The sequence below is a fragment of the Erinaceus europaeus genome, chromosome 7 (genome assembly GCF_950295315.1).
Source record: "Erinaceus europaeus chromosome 7, mEriEur2.1, whole genome shotgun sequence".
Taxonomy (NCBI): Eukaryota; Metazoa; Chordata; class Mammalia; order Eulipotyphla; family Erinaceidae; genus Erinaceus; species Erinaceus europaeus.
The window spans coordinates 107,110,822-107,138,519 of record NC_080168.1 but is presented as its reverse complement, the minus strand read 5'-3'; the positions used below and the strand labels follow the sequence as shown (position 1 = coordinate 107,138,519).

The 27,698-nt window shown below is 49.0% G+C and overlaps 3 protein-coding genes across 5 annotated transcripts; 1 reads left to right on the top strand and 2 right to left on the bottom strand.

Annotated features, from left to right (window-relative positions):
• The first annotated feature begins 354 nt into the window (after positions 1–354).
• Positions 355–5,887, top strand: GPR182 (G protein-coupled receptor 182). 2 transcript variants are annotated; one of them, XM_060195121.1, is made up of 3 exons: positions 368–465; positions 1,247–2,564; positions 5,498–5,887. In XM_060195121.1, the coding sequence occupies exon 2, from the start codon at positions 1,337–1,339 to the stop codon at positions 2,534–2,536; it is 1,200 nt and encodes a 399-aa protein (XP_060051104.1). In that variant the 5' UTR covers positions 368–465; positions 1,247–1,336; the 3' UTR covers positions 2,537–2,564; positions 5,498–5,887. The 2 variants fall into 2 exon arrangements, with proteins under 2 accessions (XP_016048839.2, XP_060051104.1); XM_016193353.2 differs by lacking the exon at positions 5,498–5,887 and having other exon boundaries at positions 355–465; positions 1,247–2,938.
• Positions 5,838–13,571, bottom strand: ZBTB39 (zinc finger and BTB domain containing 39). Its single transcript, XM_060195120.1, has 2 exons — positions 13,409–13,571; positions 5,838–11,975 (listed from the first exon to the last, which is right to left on the bottom strand). Exon 2 carries the CDS (start codon positions 11,929–11,931, stop codon positions 9,796–9,798), a length of 2,136 nt encoding a protein of 711 aa, XP_060051103.1. The 5' UTR covers positions 11,932–11,975; positions 13,409–13,571; the 3' UTR covers positions 5,838–9,795.
• Positions 13,572–17,967: 4,396 nt separating this feature from the next.
• TAC3 (tachykinin precursor 3) lies at positions 17,968–26,032 on the bottom strand. Of its 2 annotated transcripts, none has more exons than XM_007534972.2 (7): positions 25,907–26,032; positions 25,350–25,468; positions 22,154–22,262; positions 21,941–21,970; positions 21,095–21,148; positions 20,662–20,736; positions 17,968–18,247 (listed from the first exon to the last, which is right to left on the bottom strand). In XM_007534972.2, exons 2-6 carry the CDS (start codon positions 25,461–25,463, stop codon positions 20,663–20,665), a joined length of 381 nt encoding a protein of 126 aa, XP_007535034.1. In that variant the 5' UTR covers positions 25,464–25,468; positions 25,907–26,032; the 3' UTR covers positions 17,968–18,247; position 20,662. The 2 variants fall into 2 exon arrangements, with proteins under 2 accessions (XP_007535034.1, XP_016048841.1); XM_016193355.2 differs by having other exon boundaries at positions 22,154–22,259.
• Between the last annotated feature and the right edge of the window lie 1,666 nt (positions 26,033–27,698).

Below are 27,698 nucleotides of genomic sequence, written 5' to 3'. Positions count from 1 at the left end.
ATGAGATCACATAACTAGTGAGTGTTGGGGGGTGTTTTTATCTTTATTAAGAGATACCAAGACACTTTCCTGCCTTTTATGATGTTCTATTTTGTCTTTCTTGTTTCTATGTTGTACTGGGATCGAACCTGGGATCTTACACACTCAAGGCACTCCTATATTCTGCAGCTGAACTATGTACTAGGCTGAGAGAGTGTTTTAAAGTTTGTGGCAACTCCTTCCTGCCACTGGCACGCCAGGCATTTTGCTATAACTTCCTCTCTGACTAGATTGGGAGAAGGCAGGACAAACCCTGACCCTCTCCCACAGAGCCTCAGCCAGTGATGAGCTTCCAGATAAGAGGGCTGGCCCTGAAGCCTGCAGCAAAGCCAGCCCCACCTTCACAGTCCTTACAGCTTCCCCACAGCTCCTCAGCTGGTCAGACCCACTGACCTCCAGGACCAGGTGCTCCCAACAAAAATCCAGGTGGGTATCACCCTCTCTCAGGGAAGAAGGGAACCGGGGCTTAGAGGCAGTTGATTTTTGTGTATGAGCTACAGGTGTTCTCAGGGACAAATCAGATGAGTGCGTGCGTGTGTGTGTGTGTGTGTGTGTGTGTGTGTGTGTGTGTGTGTGTGACGTGGAAGGGTTAAAGAGGACTGGTGAAATAGCTCACTTTGATAGTGCTCTGCTTTGCTGTGAGACTCAGGTTCAAGCCTTCCCTTCACCCCCTGCCCCAACCGTCACCACACACATACACACACATTGAAAGAAGCTTCAATGCTGTGGTCTCCTTCAGTCTCAGAAAGAGAAAGAGAGAGAGAGAGGAATAGAGGGAGGAAGGGAGGTAGAAAGGAAGGAAGAGAGGGAAGAAGGGAGGGTGGGAGGGAAAGGAATGAAGAAAGGACAGAAGAGAATGAGCCAAGGAGTGAAGTGGCAGGGTGGAAGGGGAGGATGGAGACCACTTGGCCCGGAGAATGGAGGAACTGAAAGGGCGGCGAGTCTCACTAGGCAGACTGGGAAGTACCACGGCCCGACTTGCAAGGATGAGGCCCTGAAAACTCATCATGGGTGCTAGAGTCATGTCTAGTTCTATCTAAAGTAAAATAAATTATATTGGGCACAGTTTTGACCCCTGCCAGCACTAAGAACCCTTAACTGAGAGTCCTTACCTGAGGTCACTGTGGACTCTTTTCTGAAGTCGAAATTGGCAGGTGAGTTGTGTATTACCCACACTTTGTTTAAGTTACTTTTCTTGCCTCTTCAGATCCTGAATCTTTCCCCAGAGCCTGTGGTTCCTGTGGCATTCTCAAGACTGTTTCTCTTCCAACCCCTTTTGCCACCACTCCCTACACTAATGTCAGACAAGGCCAATCTGGGACCTAGTCCCTCCAGTGGGCCCACCTTGAGGCCTACCATCAGCTCTGGCGACAGCCACAACTGGACAGAACTGCTTTACTTCCTCAACAACACATTGCCCGAGTGTCAGATAGAGCTCAGTGATGATGTCAGGCGTGTAGCCCTCTTCGTCCTCTACCTGGCCATCTTTGTGATGGGGCTGGTGGAGAACTTCCTGGTGATCTGGGTCAACTGGCGCCGTGCAGGCCAGGCCGGGCTGCTGAACTTCTACGTGCTCCACATGGCATTTGCCGACCTGGGCATTGTCCTGTCCCTGCCAGTGTGGATGCTGGAGGTCACGCTGGACTATACCTGGCTCTGGGGTGACTTCTCCTGCCGCTTCATTCATTACTTCTACTTCGTCAACATGTACAGCAGCATCTTCTTCCTAGTGTGCCTCAGCATCGACCGTTATGTCACCCTCACCGGCACCTCAGCCTCCTGGCAGCGCCGGCAGCACCAGGTTCGGAGGGTTGTGTGTGCCAGCGTCTGGGTCCTCTCTGCCATCCTCCCACTGCCTGAGGTGGTGCACATCCGGCTGATGGGAACCTTGGAGCCTGTGTGCCTGTTCCTGGCACCTTTTGAGACACACGACAAATGGATCCTGGCGGTCACCCTGTCCGCCAGCATCTTTGGCTTCCTGCTGCCCTTCTTCCTTATTGCCATCTTCAACGTGCTCACAGCCTGGCGACTCCACCAGACAGAACAGCCTGAGAGTCGACGCCACTCACTGCTGGTGGGCGCCTACGTGGTGGTCTTTGTTGTCTGCTGGCTGCCCTATCACCTGACGCTGCTGCTGCTCACCCTGAATGCCACCCACATCACCCTCCACTGCTACCTGGTCAACGTGCTCTACTTCTTCTATGACATTGCAGATTGCTTCTCCATGCTCCACTGCGTAGTCAACCCCATTCTTTACAACTTTCTCAGCCAGAGCTTCCGGGGCCGGCTGATGAGTGCTGTGGTTCATTACCTTCCCAAGGTCCAGGCCAGGGCGGGCAGGCATGCTTCCTCTTCTTCCTCCTCCACGCAGCACTCCATCATTATCATCAAGGAGGGTGCCCAGCCCACTGCAGCAGGTCCCCAACCACCAAGCCTGAACGTCCAGGCACCAGAAACCTCACCCGTCTCCACCGTTCCATTTCTTACAGCCAGCTGAGCCTGAGTCCAGGAAGCTGGAGTTGAAGGTGAGAGGTGGAAGAGAGTGGGATGGAGGGTCAGAGAATGTATGGTGGATTCTGAGTATACCCTAACATATTAAAGTGCAGAGAGGGAGAAGGGGCAGTGGGAACAGAGGCGAATGGGCCCTTGGTATTACTTTATTTTTGTCTCTGCATCTAAGGGGGCACACTGGGGAAAGACAAAATAAAAAATTAAATCAGGGATGAGGAGACAGCATAATGGTTATGCAAAAAGACTTTCAAAGGTCCCAGGTCCAACCCCCACCACCACCATAAGCTAGAGCTGAGCAGTGCTCTGGTTTCTCTCTCTCTCTGTATCTATCTCATCAAAATGAATAAATAAAAATACTTTAATGAATAAATAACCGAGAAAGCTGTGAGTGGGTGTCTGAAATGTCCACTTCCAGTGGAAATAGGGCAGGAATGCAGGCTAAAGAGATTCTACAGAAACTAGATGAGCTGGTTTCAGAAATCAGCATGGGCAGAGTGAGTTCAGCAGGAACCTCACAGAACTTTCCTTTTGTGCTTGTTGCTCTGTGTGCACACCATGTAGGCTGTGGGGCCAAGAGGCCAAAGGCCAAGGAAGCCGGAGGCCTCAGCAGGATGCTTCTCAGCGGTGCATCCTCAGTGCTGTGGTAAATGGAGGGTGGAGCTCAGACAAGCTCCCTGCAGCTGGGGATGCAGGACAAGCTGGGAGCCCCACCAGCCAGCCAGGAAGCTGCTTCTCTTCCTTGCTGGCATGTCCACATCCCTCTGGCTCCCTTCCCCCATGGCAGAGGCTCAGTCCCAGAGTCCATGCTCCTCAGAGCCCACTCCCCTGGGCTTTGGACCTAGAACCATTCCAGACCTCTGGGAGGAAATACTCTATGAAACCCACCCCCAGCCTTTCCTTTCTCTCCCCATCAGAAGAGACATCCAGGGCTGTCCACACTGGGAAGGGACCTTGGGACAGCCAGCGGCAAGCACTGAGGGATGCTCTGATCTCAGCTCTTGTCCCCTCGACTTACTCTGCTGAGTTAGTGCAAATCTTTTAATTCGGTCACAAGGCTAAGTGTTAGCAGCCTTCTCAGTCAGTCCAGTCATATTCTTCTTTCTCTCAAGCCAAATCTTTTCAGGTACTTCCTGTGAAGCATCCTGCTTCTAGTAACACCTGTCCTGTAGATAAGAAAGAAGTCTTATTGCAGCCAGGGAGGTAGTGCAGAGATAGTGTTAAACTTGCAAGCATGAGGTCTCAAGTTTGTTCCTCAGCATTGCATAGGTCCAAGTAAATGCTCTGGTTCTCTCTGTCCTCTCTTAATGCTAATTAATAACATTCAAATAAGTAAATAAATTTCTTGCTTAATAAGTAGGTCTTCTGGGAAAGGTTCATTTGTCCATTTAGGAGACTGGGACTGTGTTTGTGTTTCTAAAAAGCAGAGTAGAAGAACTGGGAAGACAGCATAGTGGTTATGCAAAAATACTTTCTTGCCTGAGGCACCGAAGGCCCCAGGTTCAACTCCCAGAACCACCATAAGCCAGTTGAGCAGTGCTCTGGGAAAAAAACAACACACACACACACACACACACACACACACATCCCTGAAGTAGATTGGAAGCCTGAGAATGGCTCCCAGGCTGGAAAAAAACAACACAGACACACCACACACACACACACACACACACACACAGGCTGCCAGTTCCAAGGCTCTGAGCCCCTGGAGGATGAAGGGCTTATAGATGTAACCACTGAACCTGTGCTGCCCCAGCACTCCATGCCTGCAGTGTTTAACTTGGAATAGCTGCTCTCTGGCCTGTAGTGCAGCCTCTGCAGCTCTCAGAAATCTGAGCCCCTCTACCAGATGCAAAAAACATGTTTTCTGACAGAGTATGTGCCTGATAGTCAGGGATATGGAGAGCCGCATCTAGGAGTCCCTTGTTTACAAGGTTCAGATCTGAAAATTTTTCATCTACAAACAGTTGTTAGGTGGCACCAAACTGAAGGCTTCTTCCTTTTCTTTTTTTTTTTTTGTCTCCAGGGTTATTGCTGGAGCTTGGTGCCTGCACTATGAATCTACTGCTCCTGGAGGCTATTTTCCCCCTTTTGTTGCCCTTATTGTTTATCGTTGTTGTTATTGCTGTCATTGTTGGATAGGACAGAGAAAAATCAAGAGAGGAGGGGAAGACAGAGAGGGGAAAGATAGATACCTGCAGACCTGCATCATCACCTGTGAAGAGACCCCTTCTGCAGATGGGGAACTGGAGGCTCAAACTGGGATCCTTACACCAGTCTTTGCACTTGGTGCCATGTGCACTTAACCCACTGCACTACCGCCCGACCCCCAGTAGCTGAAGGCTTCTTAAAATGGGAGAGTCTGGGTTATGACTGAGATGAAGTAGGGCTTAAACTAACTGTGCAGACAAAGCAAGCTTTACCAGGAAAAAAAAAAAGATTATGCAAAGAGACCCTCCTGCTTGAGGCTCCAACATCCCAAGTTCAGTTCCCCATACCACCACAAGCCTGAGCTAAGCAGTGCTCTGGTTAACAAACAAACAAAAAGACTGTCTGTCCTTGTACCCATATAAACACCAAACTAAGACCTGATGCCCATCTCACATCTCTCTCCTTGAGCTCCAGAAGCTTCTTAAAGGAAGCCCAGTTGCCATGTCCCAACTTACCTCGAGGTCACTTCCCCAAGATCCTGATTTCCTCTCAGATTTCACTTTGGCAGCTGGTTATCACCTCAGGAGCACGAGTACTTCCTTTGGAGGGAACTGACCCTGCTTACTGTGGCAAGGCCATCCTTGCTCAGCACTTACTGGGCCCAGGCTACAGTCATGTGTCCTGAGATCAAACAGGCCACATGACACCCTAACTTTGAGGTCTAGCTCCCCTCTGGGGATACATCTGTTATCACTACACAACTGTGCCAAACCTGTTTGGAATCTGCCTCTCTCCACAGGGACACACCTCATCACAGTGAATGAAACAACAATGTGTCAAGATCCTGAGGCAAGACTGTTTGGCCAAGTCTCACTTGGGGATAACTAGTTCAACTAGACATTCACAGAGGCCTACTGCTCTCTGGGAAAACGAGGGATGCTTCCCCCTAAAAAGGTGGGTTCATTGACTTAGTTTCATACAAAAAAAAAAAAGCAGGGTTAACAAGTTAAACCCTGGCGATTTCCAGCTACCAGAAAGGCAGATAAGCTGCTTGAAAGAACTGTGCAGCTGAGGCTGGCAGGCCACCTACTCTGAACTCAAATGGTGAATGTGTTCATGGTAAAGAGGAAACTAACCCATTTTCAAATGTTCTTTTTTATTCTAAATAAAAAACACACTTTGTGCCGAACAATGGAATATAAAAGAATCAGATGTACAACGATCTTAGACATCTACTATTGGGCGAGAGAGGGGAAGTTTACAAAATATACAAAACTTTACAGCAATAGATAGTAAACACTTAAATATTAGGAGGTCAGTACTTATTAATTTAATGGAAGGAGTTAGACGTCAACAACTCTTCTTGGTTTTGTTAAGACTTAGCTAGTAGAGGCAGGAGGGGAGGGTGGGCTGGTGTAGGGACGGGGGCAGAGACACTGGGATTGAAAACAGTTTCATAACCTATCTCACTGGGATGCCTGCTGTGTGCCCTGTTCCTGATTCTGTAGGGCAGAGAAAGTTGGCAAATCCTAGCTGGGCAGACTTCACCACGATCCCATGCCAACAAATCAGTATCCATCCTCAAAGGGGGTTGAATGCACTTCCACAGTGGAATCATCTGGGAAAGAGGGCACAGAGGCCAGAAGATGGGGGAAAATTCATCAGTAGCAAAAACCTGATTGGCAGTATGTGTGTGTGTGTTGGGGGGGTGGGAATTCTAGCCCATAGATTTGTCCTAGTGATAAATGGGCACTAAGAGAAGAGTCAAAAAGAACTTTCTGGTTCTTGGTGGTCACCTGGACGCAACTCTCACCCCCACCTACCTTCTCCCCAGCTGTCAACAAATTTCTGGGTGGTTTTTAATTCAGGACCAAACACTAGAGTTTGGTAGTTCCCTAGGGACTGTGGCAGCAGTGACCTAGGACCTTGGTGCACCAAGACAATGCTCCCCTTCTGTAGCCACAAACAGCTTCTGTTTGCCCCAGTGTACCAAAAAAGAGCTGTCCTTTCCCTTTAAGAAACAGGCTGGGGGTGGGAGTTGGACAGGGGCAGGGGCAGGGGCTAGACAGTATAATGGTTATGCAGAGACTCCCATACCTGAGGCTCCAAAATCTCAGGTTCGATGCCCCCCACCCCTCCACTACCATAAGCCAGAGCTAAACAGTGCTCTGCTAAAGAAAAAAATAAAATAAAATAAAAAAGAAAGAAAGAAAGAAAAAAGAAAAGAAAAAGAAACAGGTTGGGAACTAACTGCCTCATGCTTGGTTTCATGCTCTACAGTTGCCATCTTGAAATGCTTAATAATTGTTCAACAAGAGGCTCTGCAAATTAAGTAGCTGGTCCTGAGTACGGAGTAAGAAAAGAGGAAGGAGGGGGAACAAGACACTCAAGAGTCAAATGGAACCTCAGAACAGTATAGCAGGAGGCCAGACTCCAGGGCAGAAAGGGCAACAAAAATCAAAGGGATAGTTTGAAAGAACTAAACTGAATACCTTCCACTGGGTATCCTACAGTATCCTTTGCCGCAATAGAGTTTCAACATGTGTTTCAAATAAAGCAGTTTACAAAAGGGTGAGTTGGAAGCAGAGGCAGTGGTGACTCCAGGGCCAAGCTAGAGTGTGGGATCATGTAAAAGCACAGGGTTTGGTCAGTGAGCTTCACGTGCAGCTGACCTTGCTACATGTCTGACTCTGGCCAGCTGGGCCCCAACCACTTGACCTCTTAAAGATGAGAAAGTGTTGTTTTCAGTTTAGTATTCCAAGGGAAAAGTTTCAAGAATTGCTTTTTGGTTTACTGGCAAAAGGGGAAAACTTCACAGTTTCTGGTTAAACACACATATTACCCAGCACCCAAGAGAAAAGGGTCTCTCTAGCAAAATGATCCAGTCACAGCTACCTGGCTGGCTTCTGGCCTAACTTTTCTCAAACCCAGCCACTCAAAAACCAGTCCTCTTCAAATCTGGGAGGGTCACTCAGCTTTGAAAAGCTTAGCTGGAGGACTGGTTAAGCACACATAGTATGAAAAGCTTAGCACACTTGATTGTACTCTGTCACATGTTTTCATTCTTAAATTCCTAATGGTCATTGTGGGGAAGGGAGCAGCAAGTTGGAGAAGGAAAGCCTTCCCGGCTTCAAGACAAGACTGCCTCAAGGAAGCATGCCACACATCGAGTGGCCATTTATATGATGGCTCCCCACTAGAGAGCCATGCACCCAACTCAGAACGGGGGGGGGGGGGGGTGGGTAGGCGGGGGCAGAATAGCAGGACTAACAAAAATGGAGTTTTGGTTTGTTATGACAGTTTCCCAAATTTAGAAAGGATGAGAACATGTACAAAAAGGTCTTTCGTGCGACTTGATTGCTTCAGTCCAGTCTCCAAATTGATTCCATCACAAGTGGAATAGGGATGAAAGGTCCAGAAATTTAACAAGCCCCAACTTTCTAGGGTTCACATCGATTTCCCTGAAGGATTCCCTGGGTACATTCTGCAAGAGACTTTTCTTGGAGATAACAACAAAAAACAGAAAAAGGGGGGGAGTATGTTTGTTGACACACTCTCCCTCTCTCTAGTTTCCTAAATCTCTAGCCAGGACTGTCCCCTGGTATATGAATGACTACTTGCTGGGGAGAAACCCATTTTCCTGAAGCTTCTTTTTCAAAAGAGATGCTGAGTAGTATGTATGCAAAAGCAAAAATAAATAAAATATTAATGTCCAAAAAGGCTTTGTGAGTTCATTAAAACCACAGCCCCGGTGCTACTGAGTCCCACCAAGGCAGCATCAGGGCTGAGACCTGGGACTCCCAGAGCTCGCCTGAGCAAGGTGAGGTAGTATGAGGTACTGAGGTGCCACCTTGTAAGAACTTGAGATCTGAGGGCCCTCTCCCTCAAGCCTTCTTTGGGCAAGACCTCCTCAAAAGCCTACTAAGAATGGAGTCATCCAGCCCAGTAGGCTGAGCTATGTTCCCTAGTAACTTAGGGAAAGCATGAGCCAACAGCACCCCCTAGTGAAGATGCAGTGACAAACCAGGATAAATGCCAGCAGGTCAAAAGTGAGCTGCCAAAGCTCTGCCCATTTAGCACAAAGTAAACAAGTTTCCCCACTGGGACAGAATGCACAGCCTGCTACACACCACCAATCATTTGGGTCCCTTTAATCCTGAAGGGCTCAGCAGTCCACCAGTCCACCAGTCCACCAGCTCCTGGGGTCTTCTCAGCTACTCTTAGCCAAACACATTTCTAGATGAGAGACTGTCAATGAATTAAGGCAAGGCTGCTGCTGTCAGATGTCCCACCTCACATCAGGAAACTCCAGGTCGATGGAGGTGGCCAGAGTTAACAGATGATGAGATCAAAGTGGCTCCCTGTCCTCTCTGCCCCACCAGGAAGGCCTGATGTCCTGGGCCATCACTTCATAAAATCACATTTCTTTGGAACTAAGTAGAAAAAAGAAACCTCCCTTCCTGTCCATGCAGACTGCCACTTCTGGCTGGTAAGGACTCATCCCTAGGTTTTTGTGACCTAAACAGAAAGCTTTGTCCCCAGTTTGAATCCAGCTGCCAAGCAATGGAACTGTTTAACTAGCAGATGAAAGCTGGGGAGCAGGCAGGCACCTCCAAAGACAGGAATCCGAGACGAACTGCCTAGATGATGAGTCTTTTCTGGATGGCCACGCTCCCAACATCTCCCACAGCTGGTTGTAATACCCACAGTGAACACCTCTCCATCTCTTCGCTTTAGTGAAGCTGTTGGCTGGAATCTTAGCAGCATAAAACCTGTCAGTAAACTAAAATTCAAGAGGCCAGGATAGGGCATCTAGTTGACACCAAATGCCTGTCAGAACACAACCGGCCTCAAAAGAATCAAAACCACAGTCCTTCACGGGCAAGAAGAGATGTGGAGGTAAACAGGATCAGGCTGTTGCTTCTCAAAACCAGTAACAGCTTCTGTGCTATTTCTTCTTCCTTCTTGAAACAAAGACAAAACAGAACTCCTGGCAAGGCAAAACTGTAACTTCGGCTGGAGCAGGACCAACCACCACTAGAAATCCAATGTCTCGGCTGCTGCCGGGGGACACCCCCTAGCTATGCTGGGGCCCAGTCAGCTGTCTGGGTTCTTTTCCGCCTCTTTGGAGTGAATAATGTACATAAAGGTCTGCTCAATGGTGAAGTCAGGTGGGAGGCTGCCTTTGTGCACACCGACGTGCTTGCTCATGAGGTTAAGAGTTGAGCTGTAGTGGCCGCAGACCGTGCAGCGGTACATGAGTGCCCCGGAGTGCGTCTTCAGGTGGCACTTGATGGTTGAGCGGCCTCGGAAGAACTTGTGGCACACTTTACACTGGTATGGCTTCTCACCTGTGTGGATCCGCTGGTGGTAGTTGAACTCACTTGTATGAGCAAACCTCTTGCCACAGACTTTACAGCTATATTTACTATTCCCAGGTTGGCCCTGCAGAGCCAGCTCTTCACTCAGGAACTCCTCTGCAGGCAGCTTCCGCTTCTGGAGAGCTGGGTGCTGGAGCCCGAACCCAGGTCGCGCATCAAGGACACTGCTGCACTTGTGCTGGCTAACGTGGTAGCGGTAGGCAGCCTCTGACTTGAAGCTCTGACTGCACAGGTGGCAGCGAAAGAGGACCTCTTCTAGACTTTGGTGCACAGCCATGTGCTTCTCTAGAAGGTGCCAGTCCACAAAGCTGTTGGCGCAGACAGAGCAGGAGAAGACTGAAATGCCGAGGTGTGACAGGGTATGCCACATGAGACTGCAGAGACTGAGGTGGCGCTGGTCACAGATGCTGCAGGCCTGGCCTTTCAAGTTCAGATGGTCAAGAATGTGGCCCCGGACTACATGGAAATCTTTGGCCAATACTTTCCCACAGGCAGCACATTTCAGCTCTGAGGAGGCTGCCCCAGAAAACAGACCCAGCTTCCCAGGGAGGGGGTCATTAGGGTGGACAACGATGTTGTTCTCGAAAATTCCATCGCATCGATGGAGGGTCAGCTGCCACTGAGTAAAGAACTTGGTTTCACACATGTCACAGGAGAAGAGGAAAATGCCAATGTGGGATAGAACATGGGTTACTCGGGAATTTCGGTCCTGAAAGTGGGTTTCACAGACTTTGCAGTTGCCAGTCAGCAGGTCTACATGATCCTGTGCATGCTGTCGGATCAGCTGGATGTTGGGCTCCAGAACTTTCTTGCACACCTGACAGGGCATAGCTTTATTCTCTTGGTTGTCATTCTCTCCAAAAACCAGCTCATCTTCACTGTCATCACTCAACTCAATCACCTCCTCAGTTGCGCCCATCTCCTCAGTGGGATCTTCGAACTGCAAGTCATCATCGTCCAGGTCTTCCAGCTGCAGCTCATCCATCTGCCCAAAGCCTGGATCTTTGGAGTGCTCACTATTGCTCAGACATGAGTTGGTCCCAGTGGTGATATCTATTGCATTATCAGAAGCGAAGAAGTTGCTTTTACTGAAGTCTCCATTGCTCTGAACTTTGTATGGCTGGCAGGAGCTTGTGCTGGTTTGGATGTCCATGCTGGCTGTGCCAAGAATTGGCTGGGTCCCCACACCTGGAATGGATGTGAAAGGAGCAGGGGTATCATGATCTTCTGTCTTTGGTGGCAGTGTCTGCTGTGGCAGAGGCAAGCTATGGTTAGTGTCACTGTTGGCATTTCTCTCTTCCTCTTTATAGCTTCCACCAGCATCACCAGGTAACACGTAGCTTCTAGCAGAGCCAAAGTGTTCTCCAGCACCCCGAAGCTCCCCCAGGGGGTGGGCAGGCTCTGCTGAGCTACAACTCAGAGTACTGGAGTGACTCTCACTGACACTGGTCAGGGGCTTGGTCACATCAGTGCTCTCCAGGTCAGGGAAGGTGGAATGGCAGGCCTGGAGGAGGTCTTCCATCCCCAGGCGCTCAGCCACCTCATAGATGACCCCAACATTGATGAGGTCTGTGAAGAGCTCTGATGTGTACACAAAGCTCAGGATCTTCTCAAAGTTGGCAGGGGTGATGAAGTCCACCACATAGGTCCTGGCGGCATCCAGCCCTGTGTTCAGGAAGAGGTTCTGGAAGTAGCCAGCCGCACAGGCCAGCACGGCTTTATGGGCTGGAAAGGAGTGACTCCCCACCACTATGGTGACATCGCACATGGTCTCCGAGAGCCGGCACTTGTTGAGTTCCTTCAGCAGATTGTTGGGGTGGTTGGTGCTTTGCAGTTTGATCCTCATGCCCATCTTAGCAGCTCCTGTGAAGTTGCTTCCTGATTAGCACGGTTATTCTGTAGAATGTGAAAGGGAGAGATGAATGGCAACATAGCCCTGCAAGGGACGAGCACTGCAGTCTGGACACGCCCAAAGCACAAGGAAGGTGGGAGCGAGTGGAAAGGGAGAGCTGCTCTGTTCTGCAGGAGGCAAGGACAAGCAAAAATGCTAGGACAATGCATGAACATACACTCTCTCTCCACAGATATGCATATATCCAGAATCATCACGGCAAAAGCCAAAAACACTGAGAAACATGGCGAGGCAAATGGCTCAAATGGTCGAACAGCAGCCTTGCTTGCCTGGGGTTCCTGGTTTGGCCTGTGGTGTTCTGGCTTGTCTGTCTCTCTCATGTGAAATTCTCTCATATGTATAACAAACAGACAAATATTTTAGAAATGTACATGAAGACAATGATCCCTTGGCCTTGAAGAGTCTGTAAGAGAGGCTGTAGCCCTGCTTGGGAAGGATCTAGGTCAGCCAGATCAACTCAGAGACAATCTCATGCTTCAGTACTAGAGCAGCTGGCTCAAATGTTTTCCCTTCATTCTCGCCCGAATATAAGCTTTCTTATCTCACTGAGGATACTTCCCTTATGTGAACACACAACTATCAAAGTTCCATCCACTGCTGAGGAAAAGGTAAGGCCACTCCACCTTTTGATCTGTTGTCATTACTGTGGTCTTTCTGTCCCTCAATAAACAACTTGCTTACTCTGGAGTTTCTCTCTCTCTCTCTCCTCTCCCTCTCCCTCTCCCCCTGCTATCTACATGCCCACCTTCTGGCCTTTCATTCCCTAACCCAGAGCCATCCCCTGCTCTCTCTCCAAATGCTGTGGGTGATGGAACACTTACAGCCCCAAAAGTCAAGCAAAGTAAAACAGAACTGTGGTACTCAGCAATACTCAAATGGCCTATTGACAGACAGACAGACAGACACACACACACCTTTCAGGATATCTGCCGCGTAGACCAGCACTATCAAATTCACCTGCTGCATGTAGGGGTCTTACCACTCTCTCAACACCACTCTTCCCCTTCCCGGGTCCTGCCCATCCAGCCCTCGCACAACCCCCTTTCTCCGCCCCCACATTCTCGAAGTCCCAACTTTGCGGCCCAGAAGCTGCAGCACATCGCTGGGCACCAGCCGAGCAGCTCCCGGGCCCTGGGGGCCACACGGCAGCCTGGGGCACCGGGGAGTCCGCCGAGGCTGGCGCGGAACTTGCGAGCTGGCGCCCCAACGCCCCCGGGCCGCAGTCCCCGCGGAGGTGGAAGCCGAGAGGCGCGGGCGCGCTGGGTCCGGCGGCCGGGGCGCCGCGGGAGGCCCCCGGGTGGCCGCGGAGGGCGGGTCGGCCGCGGGGAGCGAGCAGGAGGGAGCCGGGCGACAGCGAGCAAGGCCGGGCCGGGGGTCGGGCCTCGACCCGGGGCGCCCTGGGCGCGGCAGTGCTTACCCGGCTGCGCGGGGCCCGAGCAGCATCGCCGCCGCCACCGCCGCCGCCTCACACAAAGGCCCCGGCCCGCCGTGCCCGGCCCGACAAGAAGGCGGCGCCGCCGGCCGCGGCCAGACTCTCCATCCGCCGCGCCGCTCGCCGCGCGGGTCCGGGCCACCCCCCGCCACCCGGCCCGCAGCGCCCCCCGCCGTCCCGGAGGAGGCAGCGCCCCCCGCCGCTCGGCCGCAGCGCCCCCGCCCGGTGGAGCCTCCCAGCCTCGGGCCATCCTCCCGCCACCAGCCCGGTCCCCTACGACAGTGGGCCGCACAGTGGCTCCGGGAACCCCCCACTCTGGTCCCGCCTTCCTCTACTGTCCACGCTACCGGGGGGCCGCACCCCCTACTCTCGCTACCAGCTGCAGGAGAGCTTCCAGCGGCCCACAGAGAGGACACCCCTCCCCCACCACGGTCCTGGTGCCTGCAAGCGAAAAGCCTCTCCCACTCTTCATTAATTTCACACTGCCGCCCCTATTCCACGGCTCATGGTCCCAAAGTCTCTTTTCTCTTCAAAAATCCGCTAGCGGTGTTTTGTCAAAAGTTGTAAGATGATCTCATTAACTTCAGTCTCCGCCAGGTTGTGAGCTTCCGGAAGGCAGGAGGAATCTGGCTCTGCTGCCCCTCCTCACCCCCCCCCCCCAGCATCTTGTCAACTTGTCAAACCAAATTCTGCAGGGAACGCAAAATCACCCCCCACCACCCTCCCAGATTATTGGTTGAGACCTCTGCTCCCAACACCCCCATAATAGAAGTTCTGTAGTAGGTATACCTCCTCTACGAGCGGGAGATCCAGAAAAACCCAGTAGCCATTCTAAATGCCCCAAAGGGCCACCTTCAGTACCATATCGAACTAAAAAGGAAAGATGTTGGGGGTCAGAGGGAGGGGGCAGTTTATGGAGGTTCCCAAGCCCAGCACAGTAAACAAGGGTAAGGTTGCTATGCAGACATGGCTTTGCCTTCTTTGATAAGATGCAGCAGGAAGAGAATGACTAATTCTCTAGACATCAAAGCAGGCGTACTATCCAGCAGCTATCTTTTGTAAGGAATAAATAAAGATTTCTTTTTTCCTTGTAAATTAAAATGTGCCTTACAAAAGGGTTACTTCTGCCTGATTTTCAGAGCGTCTTTTATGTCTGTAGCCTCACCAAAATAATCATCCCAAACAGGCAAGATAGCTGTGCTGGATAGTACACCTGCTTTGTCATGCTTGTGTGCATCACCCGGGTTCCAGCCTGGGCCCCAGTGCACTTTTTTAGTGAGAAAGTCAGTCTGGAGAGGTGAGGTGGTGAAAGAAAAAAGAAAAGGGAGGGAGGGGATGGAGAGGGGATTCTTGTTTGGCTCTTGATTTGTCCAGCTGGGCCAACTCCTGTTGTTTTGGAAGAGAGCTAAGTGTGGATGGGCAAGGTCCTTTATAGCTGAAAGGGAAGGGGCCATTTATTTTATTTCTGTGGCTGACTCAAGACCTCTGCAAATTCACTTCTCTGTGCCCCGAATGGCAGACGGCCTTTCACAAATGGCAGGCCCAAGTCCACAGCTTGGGGAAAGCTGGTCAGACTGTCCCGGAGTGGAATATTATACAATGTGAAATTGGTCTCCTCAAAAGAGTCAGAGCAGACCTCTTCCAGTAAGTGTCACCTTGGTATGCAAAAACTAAGCTCAATAGCCTTGGAAGATCTGTTACCTTAAATAATTCAGACTTTTTTTGGGGGGGTGTTTATTTATTTATTTGCTTATTGGATACAGAGAGAAATCAAGAAGGGTGGAGAAGGTAGAGAGAGAAGAAACCCTACTTCAATATTCATGAAGCTTCCTCCTGCAGGTCGGAGTTGGGGGCTTGAGCCCTGGGTCTTGCACATTGTAACAAGTATTCTCTACTGGGTGCACCGCCACCAGCCCTAGAATGTGGATTATTTTAATGTGAGAGCAGTGATGGCCCTGGAGGCTGAGCAGAATCTCTAGTCCTTCTCTTAGTCTTTTGCCCTTTTCCTAATTGAACAAGCAATCATTGCCCCCCCCCCCCCATCTGTTACTTAGAAGAATACAGTTTGGGGGTCAATATAGGCAAAAGTTTACCAGTAGACATGTCTTCCCTATCTGAGAAATTCATCTCTGCTGTGAGTAAAAGCTGACTCACACCTTCTTGTCACCTGAAGTCGCCTTCTCTGTCCTTGATGCTCCAGGTCTCCTAACACAGGATCTGTGGTTATATCCCTGGCCTACCCATTTGCCTTAGGTTTTACAGCTATCTGAATGTTTCATACATGTGTTATCACATTGAGTTTTCCTTTTGTAACTTATCTAATGCTATTATGATTACTCACCTGACCTGACAGCCCAGTGGGAAAGGGGATTTATTTCCTCTTGAACTCCCACATGACCAATAGAGCAAACCTCCAGCACTTTCTCTAGAGTTATGAAGCTTCGTGGGTCTGTTTACTCTTTCTAACCAGCTGCCTTAGCCATCTTTGGAGTATTGACTGCAATAAATTGTTTCAAATGCTGACAACACTCCTAGGGCATAGGTTAAAGTTTATGCTATTGCAGTTGGGGAGAGGGCTAAACTAGTAGAGCGCTGGACTTACACACTGGAAGCTGGGGCTTCAGATTTGACCCCTTGCACCGTATATAATGGCGTGATGCTTTGATATCTAACTCTCTGTTTCAAGTGGAACTCTCAGGTCTAATCAAGCTTTTTTTTTTTTTTAACGTCAACACTTTTTATATTTATTTATTTATTTTATACAACAGAGAGAAATTGAGAGGGGAAGGACAGGGAGAGAGACATGTGTAGCATCATTTTACCACTAGTGAAGATTCTCCCCCGTCCCCCCCCCCACCCGCAGGTAGAGGTCTAATGAATTTTTTTTAAGTTTATGCCATTTATACTGAAGTCTCTAAATCTCTCTCTCAGGCAAACACAGGGAGCACAGGGCAGAGCATTAAATGGAGAAGGAAAGGCCAGTAATTCAAAGTTTTGTTAACGAAGTCTCCTTGGCATCAGCCTCTTTACAACAGGAAGGAGAGGGCCAAGATTGTATCGCCTGTTCCCCAAGTACAAACACAGGAATTGGATCTTAAAATTGTATTCATCTTTCCTTAACCCCAGTATTGCAATTTTTATCAGTCCCACCAGAGAGCAACCTTTCTGCATTTATGCTTCCACTTGGCAAAACACCAAGTCCTCTCAGCATACACACTCAGCCCCAGAATGTGGATTATTTTCATGTGAGACCAGTGGTGGCCTTGGAGTCTGAGCAGAAGCTGCTCTAGATTCTGTAAATACATTGCCCAGACTGTATAAAAGCTACCCCACTTGCAAACCTCAGAGGGGTGGGGAAATGATTTGGTGAGTAGATGCTCCAGTTTGGGTCTTTGGTACCATATGTGAAGGAGCAGTGCTTTCTCTGGGTTTTCTGTCATCAAAAATATTTTTTAAATCCTAAAAGTAAAAATAAATAAAACCATATAGAGAAAGGGGATGACTCACTGGAGAAAGATTTTAAATGTGAGGTGGTGGCATTCTTTGACACTTAGGACTCCTAGTCCCACCTTAAAGCAAGTCCAAAGTCACCCCATTGCCTTCTGGGAAGAGAATTTTCACTGAGTGGAGGAGCTGTAGGAAGTGGCTTCTGGGTCTGTAGCCAAAATCCTGCCTTGCCTATGACTTTGTATGAGGGCGGTTCAAGGGCATGACTATGGACTCTGCACCAAGTTAAGATGGAGAGTCCAAGGGTTTCCGGGTTGTTCCATTAGAGGTACAGAACTCCCCCTCATGTCATGTCAGATTCACCAAAGATACGTACACACACACACACACACACACACATACACACACACACACCTCCCTTAAGTGACTAACATATACTTCTAGATCAGTGCTACAGAGTCTGGTAACAGTTGTATTGGAGAAGAATCCAAGACAAATGTCATCCCTGTATAATTACAGTGATTGAATTAACACCAGAAGATACCTGCTTCCTCCTTTCTTAGTTTTTGTAGGGATGCTCCTATCTGTGCCTCCTTCTAGCAGGATCTAGTGCTACTGGTTGAAACCCAGTCCAGATGGACTGTCCCCTATTATAGAGGCATCACCAAGCAACCCCAGGGCTAGTCACAGGATCCATGTTCTATAAAAATGGTCCAGTGCTATAGACAAACCCTCTTCTCTGCCTGCATCTTTACATGGCCTTGGTGCCCAGATTCCTTCTCCATTGCTTGGGAATTGAGGTCTCCCAGTCCCATGTGAGAAATATTCAGGGTATCTTTTTATTCTTTATGTGAAGTGGGTCTGCGATATCTTTGAGTGATAGAAATTATCTTTCAAATTCATTAACTATCCTCTTAATCACTATAGCTTCTGATACTAATTTCCTAAGGGACCATGAAATTTATAAATATACAGATAAAGATACTCTTGTTCACACATGACACATGTATGTGTTTTATCCTTGTGTGTATGATGTAATTGGAAGGGTCAAGGATGAGAAAAACCCAACATCAACCAAGCAAAAACAACATTCTAGGTCATAGATAAAAGTCCTTTATTGTTGAGGCATAGCAGAGTGAGACCTTGTATTTTTTATTTAAGACAATACAGAAACGCGATGGTGATCTGTAGTGAGTGCCAGTTGGAGTTGGAGTTTCTGGATGTGCAGTTTCTACATCAGGGTAGGGTAGAGAGATAGGGCGGCATCACAGCGCTCAGAGTTATGAGAACGCAGAAGGGGTGAATGGGGCGCATGTGCCACGGTTGGGTAGAGCAGCAGGTGTCTTCATGGTGCAGCCCAGGTGTCCTGACAGAGTGCTGAGAACCAAGAACATAAAGTCATGTTGCTGTCTTTAGAGGCCCACCAACCACCCACTGGGGAAGTGAGGGGTGTAGGGGCGGGAATCTATCCGAGAGAATGACAAAATCTTAACTGTTAGCTTTTCTGAACCTTTGTTGTTTTTTTTCTGTTTGTTTGTTTGTTTTTAAAAGATTTTATTTATTTATTCATGAAAACAGAAGGAGAGAAAGAAATAGCCACACATTACTCTGGTACGTGTGCTGCCAGGGATTGAACTCGGGACCTCATGCTTGAAAATCCAATGCTTTATCCACTGTACCACCTCCTGGACCACACTCTTCTGAATCTTTGAACCAGAGAACTGCACTCTACTAGCTGCAGGTGCTCAGACCTTCTCAGCTGTGTTTCTTATAGACACTTGTTTGCTAGGCCTGGGAGGTGACACAGTGGGTAGGTACATCATTGCACTTGAAAGCCTGAGGTCCTAAGATCAATCCCCAGCACCACATAAGCCAGAATGATATAGTGGCCTTTCTCTCTTTCTCATTATCAAATAAATTGATTGGGCCAGGTGGTTGTGCAGTGGGTTAGATGCAGAAAGTACAAATAAATCTAAAAAAGAAAGAAAAAAGAGAAAAAACACCTGTATGCACAGAAAGCTATAGCAACAAAATTCACATCATTCAGGTATCCCCTGAGCCAGGTATACACACTGCCCAGTGTACTCTGGAGCCCACCTCCCCAGGCTCATGCAGTTGCTCCCCCTTTTTTCCAGAAAATTCCCAGAGAAGACCAGACCCAGGAATCACTTCCTTCTTCAGCAGCAATTTCACATGAATGAAATAATGACACAAGAATTTGTGTTGATCCATCTCGTCTGATTGCCATTAAATGCCAGCCCCCAGGGACCTTATGTCCTATTCTTCTGGGCACCTAACGAATTGAAAATGCTCTATCAGCGGTGAGATTATAAAGGCTGTAATAATGGGCCTGGTCCCTCTGGAAGAGCCTAGATTCACCAGCAAGCATTAAAAGTAGATTTCCACAATGCAGTTGCTTCTGCTACTTGTATAAAATACTATGGCAAAATTGCACTGTAATTATCTTTATGGCCAATGCATAACTCTGGGGGAGAAGATGTCATCCAGATATAGCTGCCTATATAATTATCTGGCGGTCGGCAGCACTGAAATAACCACCTAATGGGAGCAAAATGATACGGTGAGTACCATGTAATCAGCGAGTTACGGTTATTATGGCTCTTTATGCCCTCTCACCCAACACTGAATGGGGGGCCAGACCTTAGCTAGGGGCCCCTGGAGCTGAGCACAGACGGTTTCATTGAGAGCTAGCTCTTGGCCTTGGGTCTCCATTGAGACCAATGAGTATGGGATAGCAGTGACATCGGGAGGGCCAGGAACCTCCTGGTGGTCATGGAGGCTCCCCCATCCATCTTCATCATCCCCCAACTCCCTCACCCCCACCTACACACACACCTTTCTTTGGAAGCCAGTGCAAAGAAAACCATTAGCTGGATGGCTATTGTGCGTGGGAAGATAGGTTCTGACGGCAGGTGTTGTGTTCTGACTAGACATTTCTCTGGGGTGTCTGACATTCACACACCCTGTGTGAGAGCCATTAGCCTACCGAGACCAGAAGTCCAGCCCCAACATCTCTGAAAAAACCAGGAGAATACTAAAACATCCCTCATACCTCTTAGACTGCTGCAGTCACCACAGAGCTGACATGACTGCTTTGTGTCAGGCTCTGCTTCTAACACTTTACTTTCACTCACTTCTCAAAACCACAGCCCTGTGAGATAATGTCCTCACCTCCATTTTCCTGATGAGGAAACTGAGCTGCAGAGGGGTTATATAATCTGATCAATGGGGCACAGATAGTGAGCAGAAGATCTGTAATTCAAAGGCTGGCCATGGTCATGTTTGTCCCCCCACACAGAGGGCTAAACTACAGCCTGCAGTTCTTTACCATGAGATTCCAAGTTCCTTGAATTTCTTCCTGAATCACCCTTAGGTAGAACTAAACACTGGACCCAGTAATCTAAATTTCAGAATAATCTGAATAGTTCAGCCTGTCCCAGAAGCAAAACACTTCGTCTCTGAACTGAATGACCCCTGTGTCTTTTGCACAGGGAACATGAGACAACAGAGTAAAAACAACAGAAGTTGCTCTTCAGAGAAGCCCCAGGGGAAATCTCTACTTCTTCATTTTCTATCACTCGTTCCTGCTCAGTAGTCAACTGGGATTCAGGATGACTGCACCTCTGTCAGTGTGTTTGGCCATTTGAATCCTGGGCACTGGCAGTGCATTTAAGACAAATTTATAGAAGAAATGCTTGTCCAGAAAAAACACATACACACACACACACACACACACACACACACTTTTCTCTCTAGCCAAAAATCCTTACCTCATTCCGCATTGGGGGGATACTTGAGGTTCCCAAAGCTGGGGACATTCTCCTGGTTCACACCCACAGGAGTGTCTGAGATAAATTAAACAGAGAGGTTAGGGGGTGTGTCCTTTATGTAATCCACCAGAGAAGGGCTGACTGTGAAGAGCAGCACTGGGAAGGGAGCTGGAAAGAAGTGACACATTTAATTTGGGAGCTGGGGAGGAAGTAGGTGACCTGCCTTCTCCCAGCTCCAGGAGGACTGTCTTCTAACAGGCTCCCTACTCTGCCTCCACGGGTGGTTGAACTGGAATAGACGGGCTGAGGGCTCCTCACTACATCTAAGGAAAAAGCCCTGTGTTCCCCTCTGGTGACAAGTCTGAGGTGCTTGACTTCATCATACCTTTGCCAGAATTCTAAACCTTTTCCTTGCCCCTCCACACACGCCTACCTGGCTGAAGAGTCCTCTTGCCCATGAGTCCCACAAAGAAGTCATGCATGTCACCTGTAGGAAAAAGGTCACCATTGTCAACAGTGAGGGAGAGGTGGTGCACATCCCCCTATTATTTCAAGTGGAGATTAGTTTCAGGATTGGGGAGATAGTGTAATGGTTATGCAAAAGACTTTCATGCCTGAGACTCTGAGGTCCCAGCTTCAATCCCTGGCACCACCACAAGCTAGAACTGAGCATTCAAATAAATGTAAAATGAAATTGGGATTTGGGTCTGTCATTTGGAAGAATACTGAAGGAAATTGAAAGGGACGGGGAAGATAGAGGTGGAGAGAGAAAGAGAGACCCCTGTAGCACTACATGACCATTCATGAAGCTGCTGCCCTATAGTGGGTGGACCAGGGGCTTGAATCTGGGGCCTTACGCATGTTAGCATGTTTGTTCTACCAGGTGCACCACTGTCCTGCCCCAGGTCTGTGTTTTTATCTTGCTACAACTTAGCTCCCCGAAGGTAACAAGCGGGTACCACCTAAACCTCTCCACACATATTTCCCCCACCCTCCTGAGTTAGTCCAAGATTTCTCTGCCCCAGCAGATGCCTGACTTAGAATCACCAGGAGCTGCTTCCAGTTCCCCGTGCCCAGTTGGTCTCTGCCACAGCCCTTCCACTTCTTTCCTCCACATTCCTAGTGGCCTCTTGCTCCTAGGAAAGGCTGGCTGAATGGCTGGGATGGGCACATGGTTTGCACCAGCTGGGATAGGGTCAGCTAAATAGCCCCTGTGTCCTCTACCCCGGTTACTCTGGGCAAGTGAGCATCAGAAACGGTGGAAGAAGAGGCTACTCACGCTTCTGGGGGAGTGAGGGTTCCTTAGCACCTGTGAAAGCAGGAGCAAGTCTGTAAATTGGCAGAGAATCTAAGAAGCCTACAGGGGGTTCAGACCACACCTGTAAGTGGGTCACTAAGAGAGATCTCCCTCCTGCCTGAAGGGATCTCTTGGGCCTGTTTAGTTTTCAGAACTCAGCCCCCCAACCCTTCTCTCCCCGGGGCTGCTTCCTACCCATGCTGGCCTTGCTCAGTACTTTGAGCAATCCATCCAGAGACGCTGAGCGGCCCTCGTAGAGTCTTCGGAGCAATGACGGAGGCAGATGGTAGAGATCCAAGTCCTTCTAAGGGAGAAGCAAAGAGGTGTGGGGCAGCAGGCTATCAGCACCACCAGCTCTCTTCACATCAAGAAACAACCTCTTCTGGAGGCCATCACAACTGAACCTGACATCATACTATTTTCAGGATTTCTCTGATGGGAAAGAGATGTGGGCTCTCAAAGTGTGGCCTGTGGACCAGCAGTGCCACTACTGGCGCTGTTAGAAATACATTATCTTGAAGGCTTGGAGGTGATGCAGTGGGTAAAACATTGGACTCCTAAGTGTGAGGTCCTGAGTTCTGTCCCTCACGCTGTGTTTGTACAGTGATGCTTTGGGTCTCTTCCTCCCTCTCACTCATAAATAAATCTTTAAATGAAAAATGAGAGAGAGAGAAAGAAAGAGAGAGAGAGAAATAGACATAGAGAGAGAGAGAGAAAGAAAGAGAGAGAGAATGAGAAAGAGAAAGAGAAAGAGAAAGAGAAAGAAAGAAAGAACAACTGACCCCAGACTCACTGTGACAGAATCCACATCTTGGCTAGGCCCTGGGTGGTTACCATCACAGCAAGGCTTGAGAGCCAGTAAAGAAGTATTCTGGGCCTCCCTGTAGACTGGCCAACTGTCCTGGTTCACCCAGACCAAGCACCCTCCTGGGACCTGGGACTGTCAATGCTCAAGCTCAGATGATCCCAGAAACAGTGGGACAATGAGTCACATAATCTCATGACTCAAAGGAAACTGCCCCTCAGGGCCCTCTCCTGCCCCTGCCACCACTCAGTGAGGAATATGGGTTCGTTTCCCCACGGGCACATAGGAGCCAGACTGCCCAAGGAACTGCTTGCCCCCTCAGTGAGTCATGGACTCTCCCTTCCCAAGAAGGGCCCATCAAACAGCAAGTGTCTTCTGCCTGCACTCTGTGACTGAGTTAGAAGTGTGTTATGAGTCTTGGGTCCAGGTGGGACTAGGCAGGAGGGGTACCCCTGCAGCCTTGAGGACCCTTCCTACCCCCCCCATGACTCAATTACTATTATTCATCCTATGTTTCCCATTGCTTCTGACTCTTTCTTTTTCCTCCCCAAGGAAGAAAAAGCTCTGGTTTTCCCTCCCTCTCCCTTTTCTATACTGGATTTAGATCTCTCCTCCCACAACTGAATCCCAGATTTGGGGCCTGGTTCTAAGACAGAGCTCATATTATCTTGGTGATTTTTTAAAAATTATCTTTATTTTATTTACTGGATAGAGAAAGCCAGAAATCGAGAGGGAAAGGGTGACAGGGAGAGACAGAGAGACACCTGCAACACTGCTTCACCAGTTGCAAAGCACTCCCCTTGCAGGTGGGGACTGGAGGCTCAAACCCGGGTCTTTGTGCACTGTAACATGTGTGCTCTACCACGTGTGCCACCACTAGGCCCCCTTGGTGATTTTTTTTTACTAACAACTTGAGTACTGAGGCCAGTTGGTGGGCATACACGCACACACACCACAAACCCAGTGAGCTCCTGTTTCAAAGACAACAACAAGGATCACGGGTGGGGAGTCCCCCTTTGACTGTCAGCAGCACCCCTCTCTCCATTGCTCAAATATCCTGACCACCGTGAACACAATAGCTCCTTCACACGGGATGCAACACACACACACACACACACACACACACACACACACACACACACACACACACACACACACTCCCACCCAGCTGCCCATACACACATCTCTCCTGGTCTCTCCCCACCCACTTGGCCCTCTTCCTAGCAAATCTATGAGGAGCAGGAGTAAGATGGCCCTCTTTCTCTTTCATTAACCCAGAAAGGGGCAGGGTCTTGAAATAAGTTTGTCTCAAAAGAACAGATTGTCAGGTCTCTTTGAATATCCTAGGCTGGAACTTTGGAGTCCCAGCATGATCCAGCGGATACTTGGCACTCACTCTATGACTGACTGATTGTTTCATTCATTCATTGATTTTTGCCTTCAGGGTTATTGCTGGAGCTCTGAATCAGCATGTTCCTACTATTTCCAATGTAATTTTTTTTTTTTTAAAGACAGAAGGAGAGAGACAGTAAGAGAAGGAAAGACACCATACAGTGTTCCACCACTGGTGAAGCTTACCTCCACCCCCTGCCCCTGCCATGCAGGTGCTCCTATATGGTAACAAGGGGCTCAAACCCAGATCCCTGAGCATGATGAAGTGTGCACTCTATCAGGTGAGCTATTTCCGATACCCCCCCCCCCTCCACCATGTGCTTTTTTGAGCTGGTTCTGGCCTTTTGGATCTGCACCTGCTGCTTATGGTGCTCTGGGCCACCTCACCATGGACAGAGACTGGGCCTCTCTCCCCACCCAGCGCACAGCGTTCCTGGCAGCCGTGCTCCCTATTGTTCAAATATCTTGCCCACCTCCTGGAGTGAAATGCTAAACAGATCTGAGCCAAAGAGGCAGTTAGACTTCACATACTGAATTTATAACACGTTCCACCTATAATCATCTTAAAAGCATTTATGCCAGTGTAATTGCTGTCATTTCAAACCCTTGAAAAGACTTCCTCCCTGCACTCCTATCCTGACAACTCCTATAGCTTCTTGAAGAGGAACTCTGGAAGGTGGGGCCCAACCTGTTTTGTGTTTGTATGTTTTTTTCTCCGCTCCTGACTAAGCAAAGTGTGTCAAGGGAGAGGAAAGAAGGAAAAGGGGTGCCATCTGAGGGATGCCTGAGGTTCCTGCAGGGTAGATGGGCAGAGCATGAGGAAAATTATATGAAATTTGAGAACAGAACACACACACACATTAGCACACAACAGCCATCGGGAGAGATGTGCGAACTGCAATTTCCACTGTCTAGGGAGTAGAGAGGCTCTGCTCCTGCAAAGGACAGGCCTGACCTGGACCTCAGAGAACCCCACCCTCCCATCTAACCCTATCCCCTTGGGAACCTCCAGTCACCAGTCAATCAAAGAACAGGTTTTCATGAGCAAATGGACTGATCCAGTAGGTGAGACAGAGAGGCTAGAACTCCACCTCTCTGATGGAGAGCCCAGGTATTTCCTGATCTGCCTGCCCTGCCTTCCTCATCCAGCTGTTGGGACAGGCAGCTGGCCTCTAGCCAGCAGGGGTACCTCACCTTGCTGTGGTCCCTGCTGGGCACCACCTGCTCCAGTGTCTCCTCACAGACAGCCCCGAAGCTCCACACCAGACAGAAGGCCAGGAGGACTGCCAGCAGCAGGGCGCTCCGCATCGTGCCTGGGAGGGAGGGGAGGGGATCCAGGAGCCACAAGGATCAAGCCCAGGAGTCTGGCTCCACCCTGAGAGAGCTCCTTCTCTGTCCCTAAGGCTCAATTCCCCTGCTCCATGTCAGATACCCACCAAGGGGGATAACAATGCCAGGAATTCCCATGAAAGGTGCTAGCTCCACAGGACACACACAGGTCCTCCCTCCCTCCCTCCCTTGACTGAAGCAGGGATCCTAATACTATTTCCCAGCTCTGTGTAACCCCAAGACTTAGACAGAAACTTTCTAGCACAGAAAAATTAGTCATCACCCACACAGGTGCCAAGCACTGGCAGCTCTCAACTCATGCTGTGCCACCTGCTGCCCCCCCACTTCCCCTCCCAGCATCCATGGAAGGCTGTCACCTCCTTTATCCCCTGTCCTCTGGTGGCAGCACCAGTCCAGCCTACCTGTGGAGCAGCTCTGTGTCTAGAGGGAGTGTCTGGTCTGGCTGGGGCTCTGCCCACTCCTCACACTCCAGGTGCTGCTGTGAGGAGAGAAAGGGAAGTGGAGGGGACTGGGAATGTGGCTGCAACTCCCAGCCCAGCTCCTTGATAAAGGCTCTGGGAGGGTCTGGGGGAGCCAAGGGGAGGGACTGAGAGTCACCAATCCCAGGGTGGCTGGAGGGGTGGGGGAGGGAGGAAACAGACTGAAGATCTCTCTCTATCTATCTATCTATCTACCTATCTATCTATCTATCTATCTATCTATCTATCTATCTATCTCTATATCACACACACACACACACACACACACACACACACACACACACACACACACACACGGCAGTAAGCTGGAGTTATCTAGTACACTTTCCAACAGCCCGGATCCTGGCTTGCTAAAAGAACACTGTTTTGGTTTTTATTATTATTTATTAATTTACACAAGATGGGGAGAGTAGAGAAGAGAGAGAGAGACCCAGAACATAACTCTGGCCAACTGCACCACATCCTAAGCTGAAAGAATGATGTTTTATATGATCCATCATATAATTTCCACACCAGTCAGTGTGATGCTGACACAGAGCTTCTTGATCCTTGCTCCTTGCTCAGACGTTCACTTTGCCTTGCACAAATCCTGGGTGTGAGCCCCAGCACAACATGGGCATGTCATGAAGCACCAGGGAAGTACCACAGATGGTGCTATAGTGTCTCTTCCTCTCTCCTGCCCTGCCCAGCTTATAAGCCTATGAAGTAAAAATACATATTGGACCAGGAAGATTGCTTAAGCTGTATAGCACATGCAAAAGGCCCTCTACCCATTCCCTGGTGCCACACTAGAAAAAAAAAGCATACTGGGTACAGGCTTGGCACATTTGCAAGTTGCTTCACCACTGAACAGTCCATTAGCTTTTCACCCCTACTAGATGTGAGTAGGAAATAGAATATTTTCTTTATGAGGAAGCTTGAAGCTTGAACAGCTCGGTCACTAGACTCTAAGACATACAGTTCCTAGAGAATAGCGTCAAAAACAACATCCCCCCTCTGTCCTGATATCTCTCTTTTCACTGCACTGGTGTGGGTTTTTTTCAGTAAGGAAACAGCTTGGAGGGGGCACTCTCTCCTCCAAGTGGAGGTTTGGAGTCTTGTATCTTCTACATCTGGAGAGTGGAGGGGGTGCTGCAACACTTTGCACACTTGCTCCACAGACCCTCTACACCCAATCACTACCACGTCTTACTCCACAACCCTTCTCCTGTTTCTTTTCTATGCACACTTATTACATCTAAAATACTTAATATTCAACCTGTAGTCTGGCTGCCCTACCCCACCTCCACCAGTGTGTAAATAGCACAAGGACAAAAACTTCTATCTGTTTTGTTTGCTGCTGGATCATAGTCTTTTCTGGCATGTAATAGGTGCTCAACAAAAATTTATTTATAGGGCCAAGGGGATAGCATAGCAAGTGGTTAATTTAAAAGACTTGCATACCTGAGGCTCTGAGGTCCTAGATGACACCACCGTAAGCCAGAGCTGAGCAGTGCTCTGGTAAAATAAATAAATAAATAAATAAATAAATAAATGTAGGGACCAGGTGGTAGTGCACCTGGTTAGGCACACACATTACAGTGCTCAAGAACCCAAGTTCAAGGCCCTGGTCCCTACCTGCAGGGGAAAAGCTTCACAAGTAGTAAAACAGGGCTGCAGGTGTCTTTCATTCTCTCTCCCTGTCTCCCCTGCCCCTCTCAATTTCTCTCTGTCT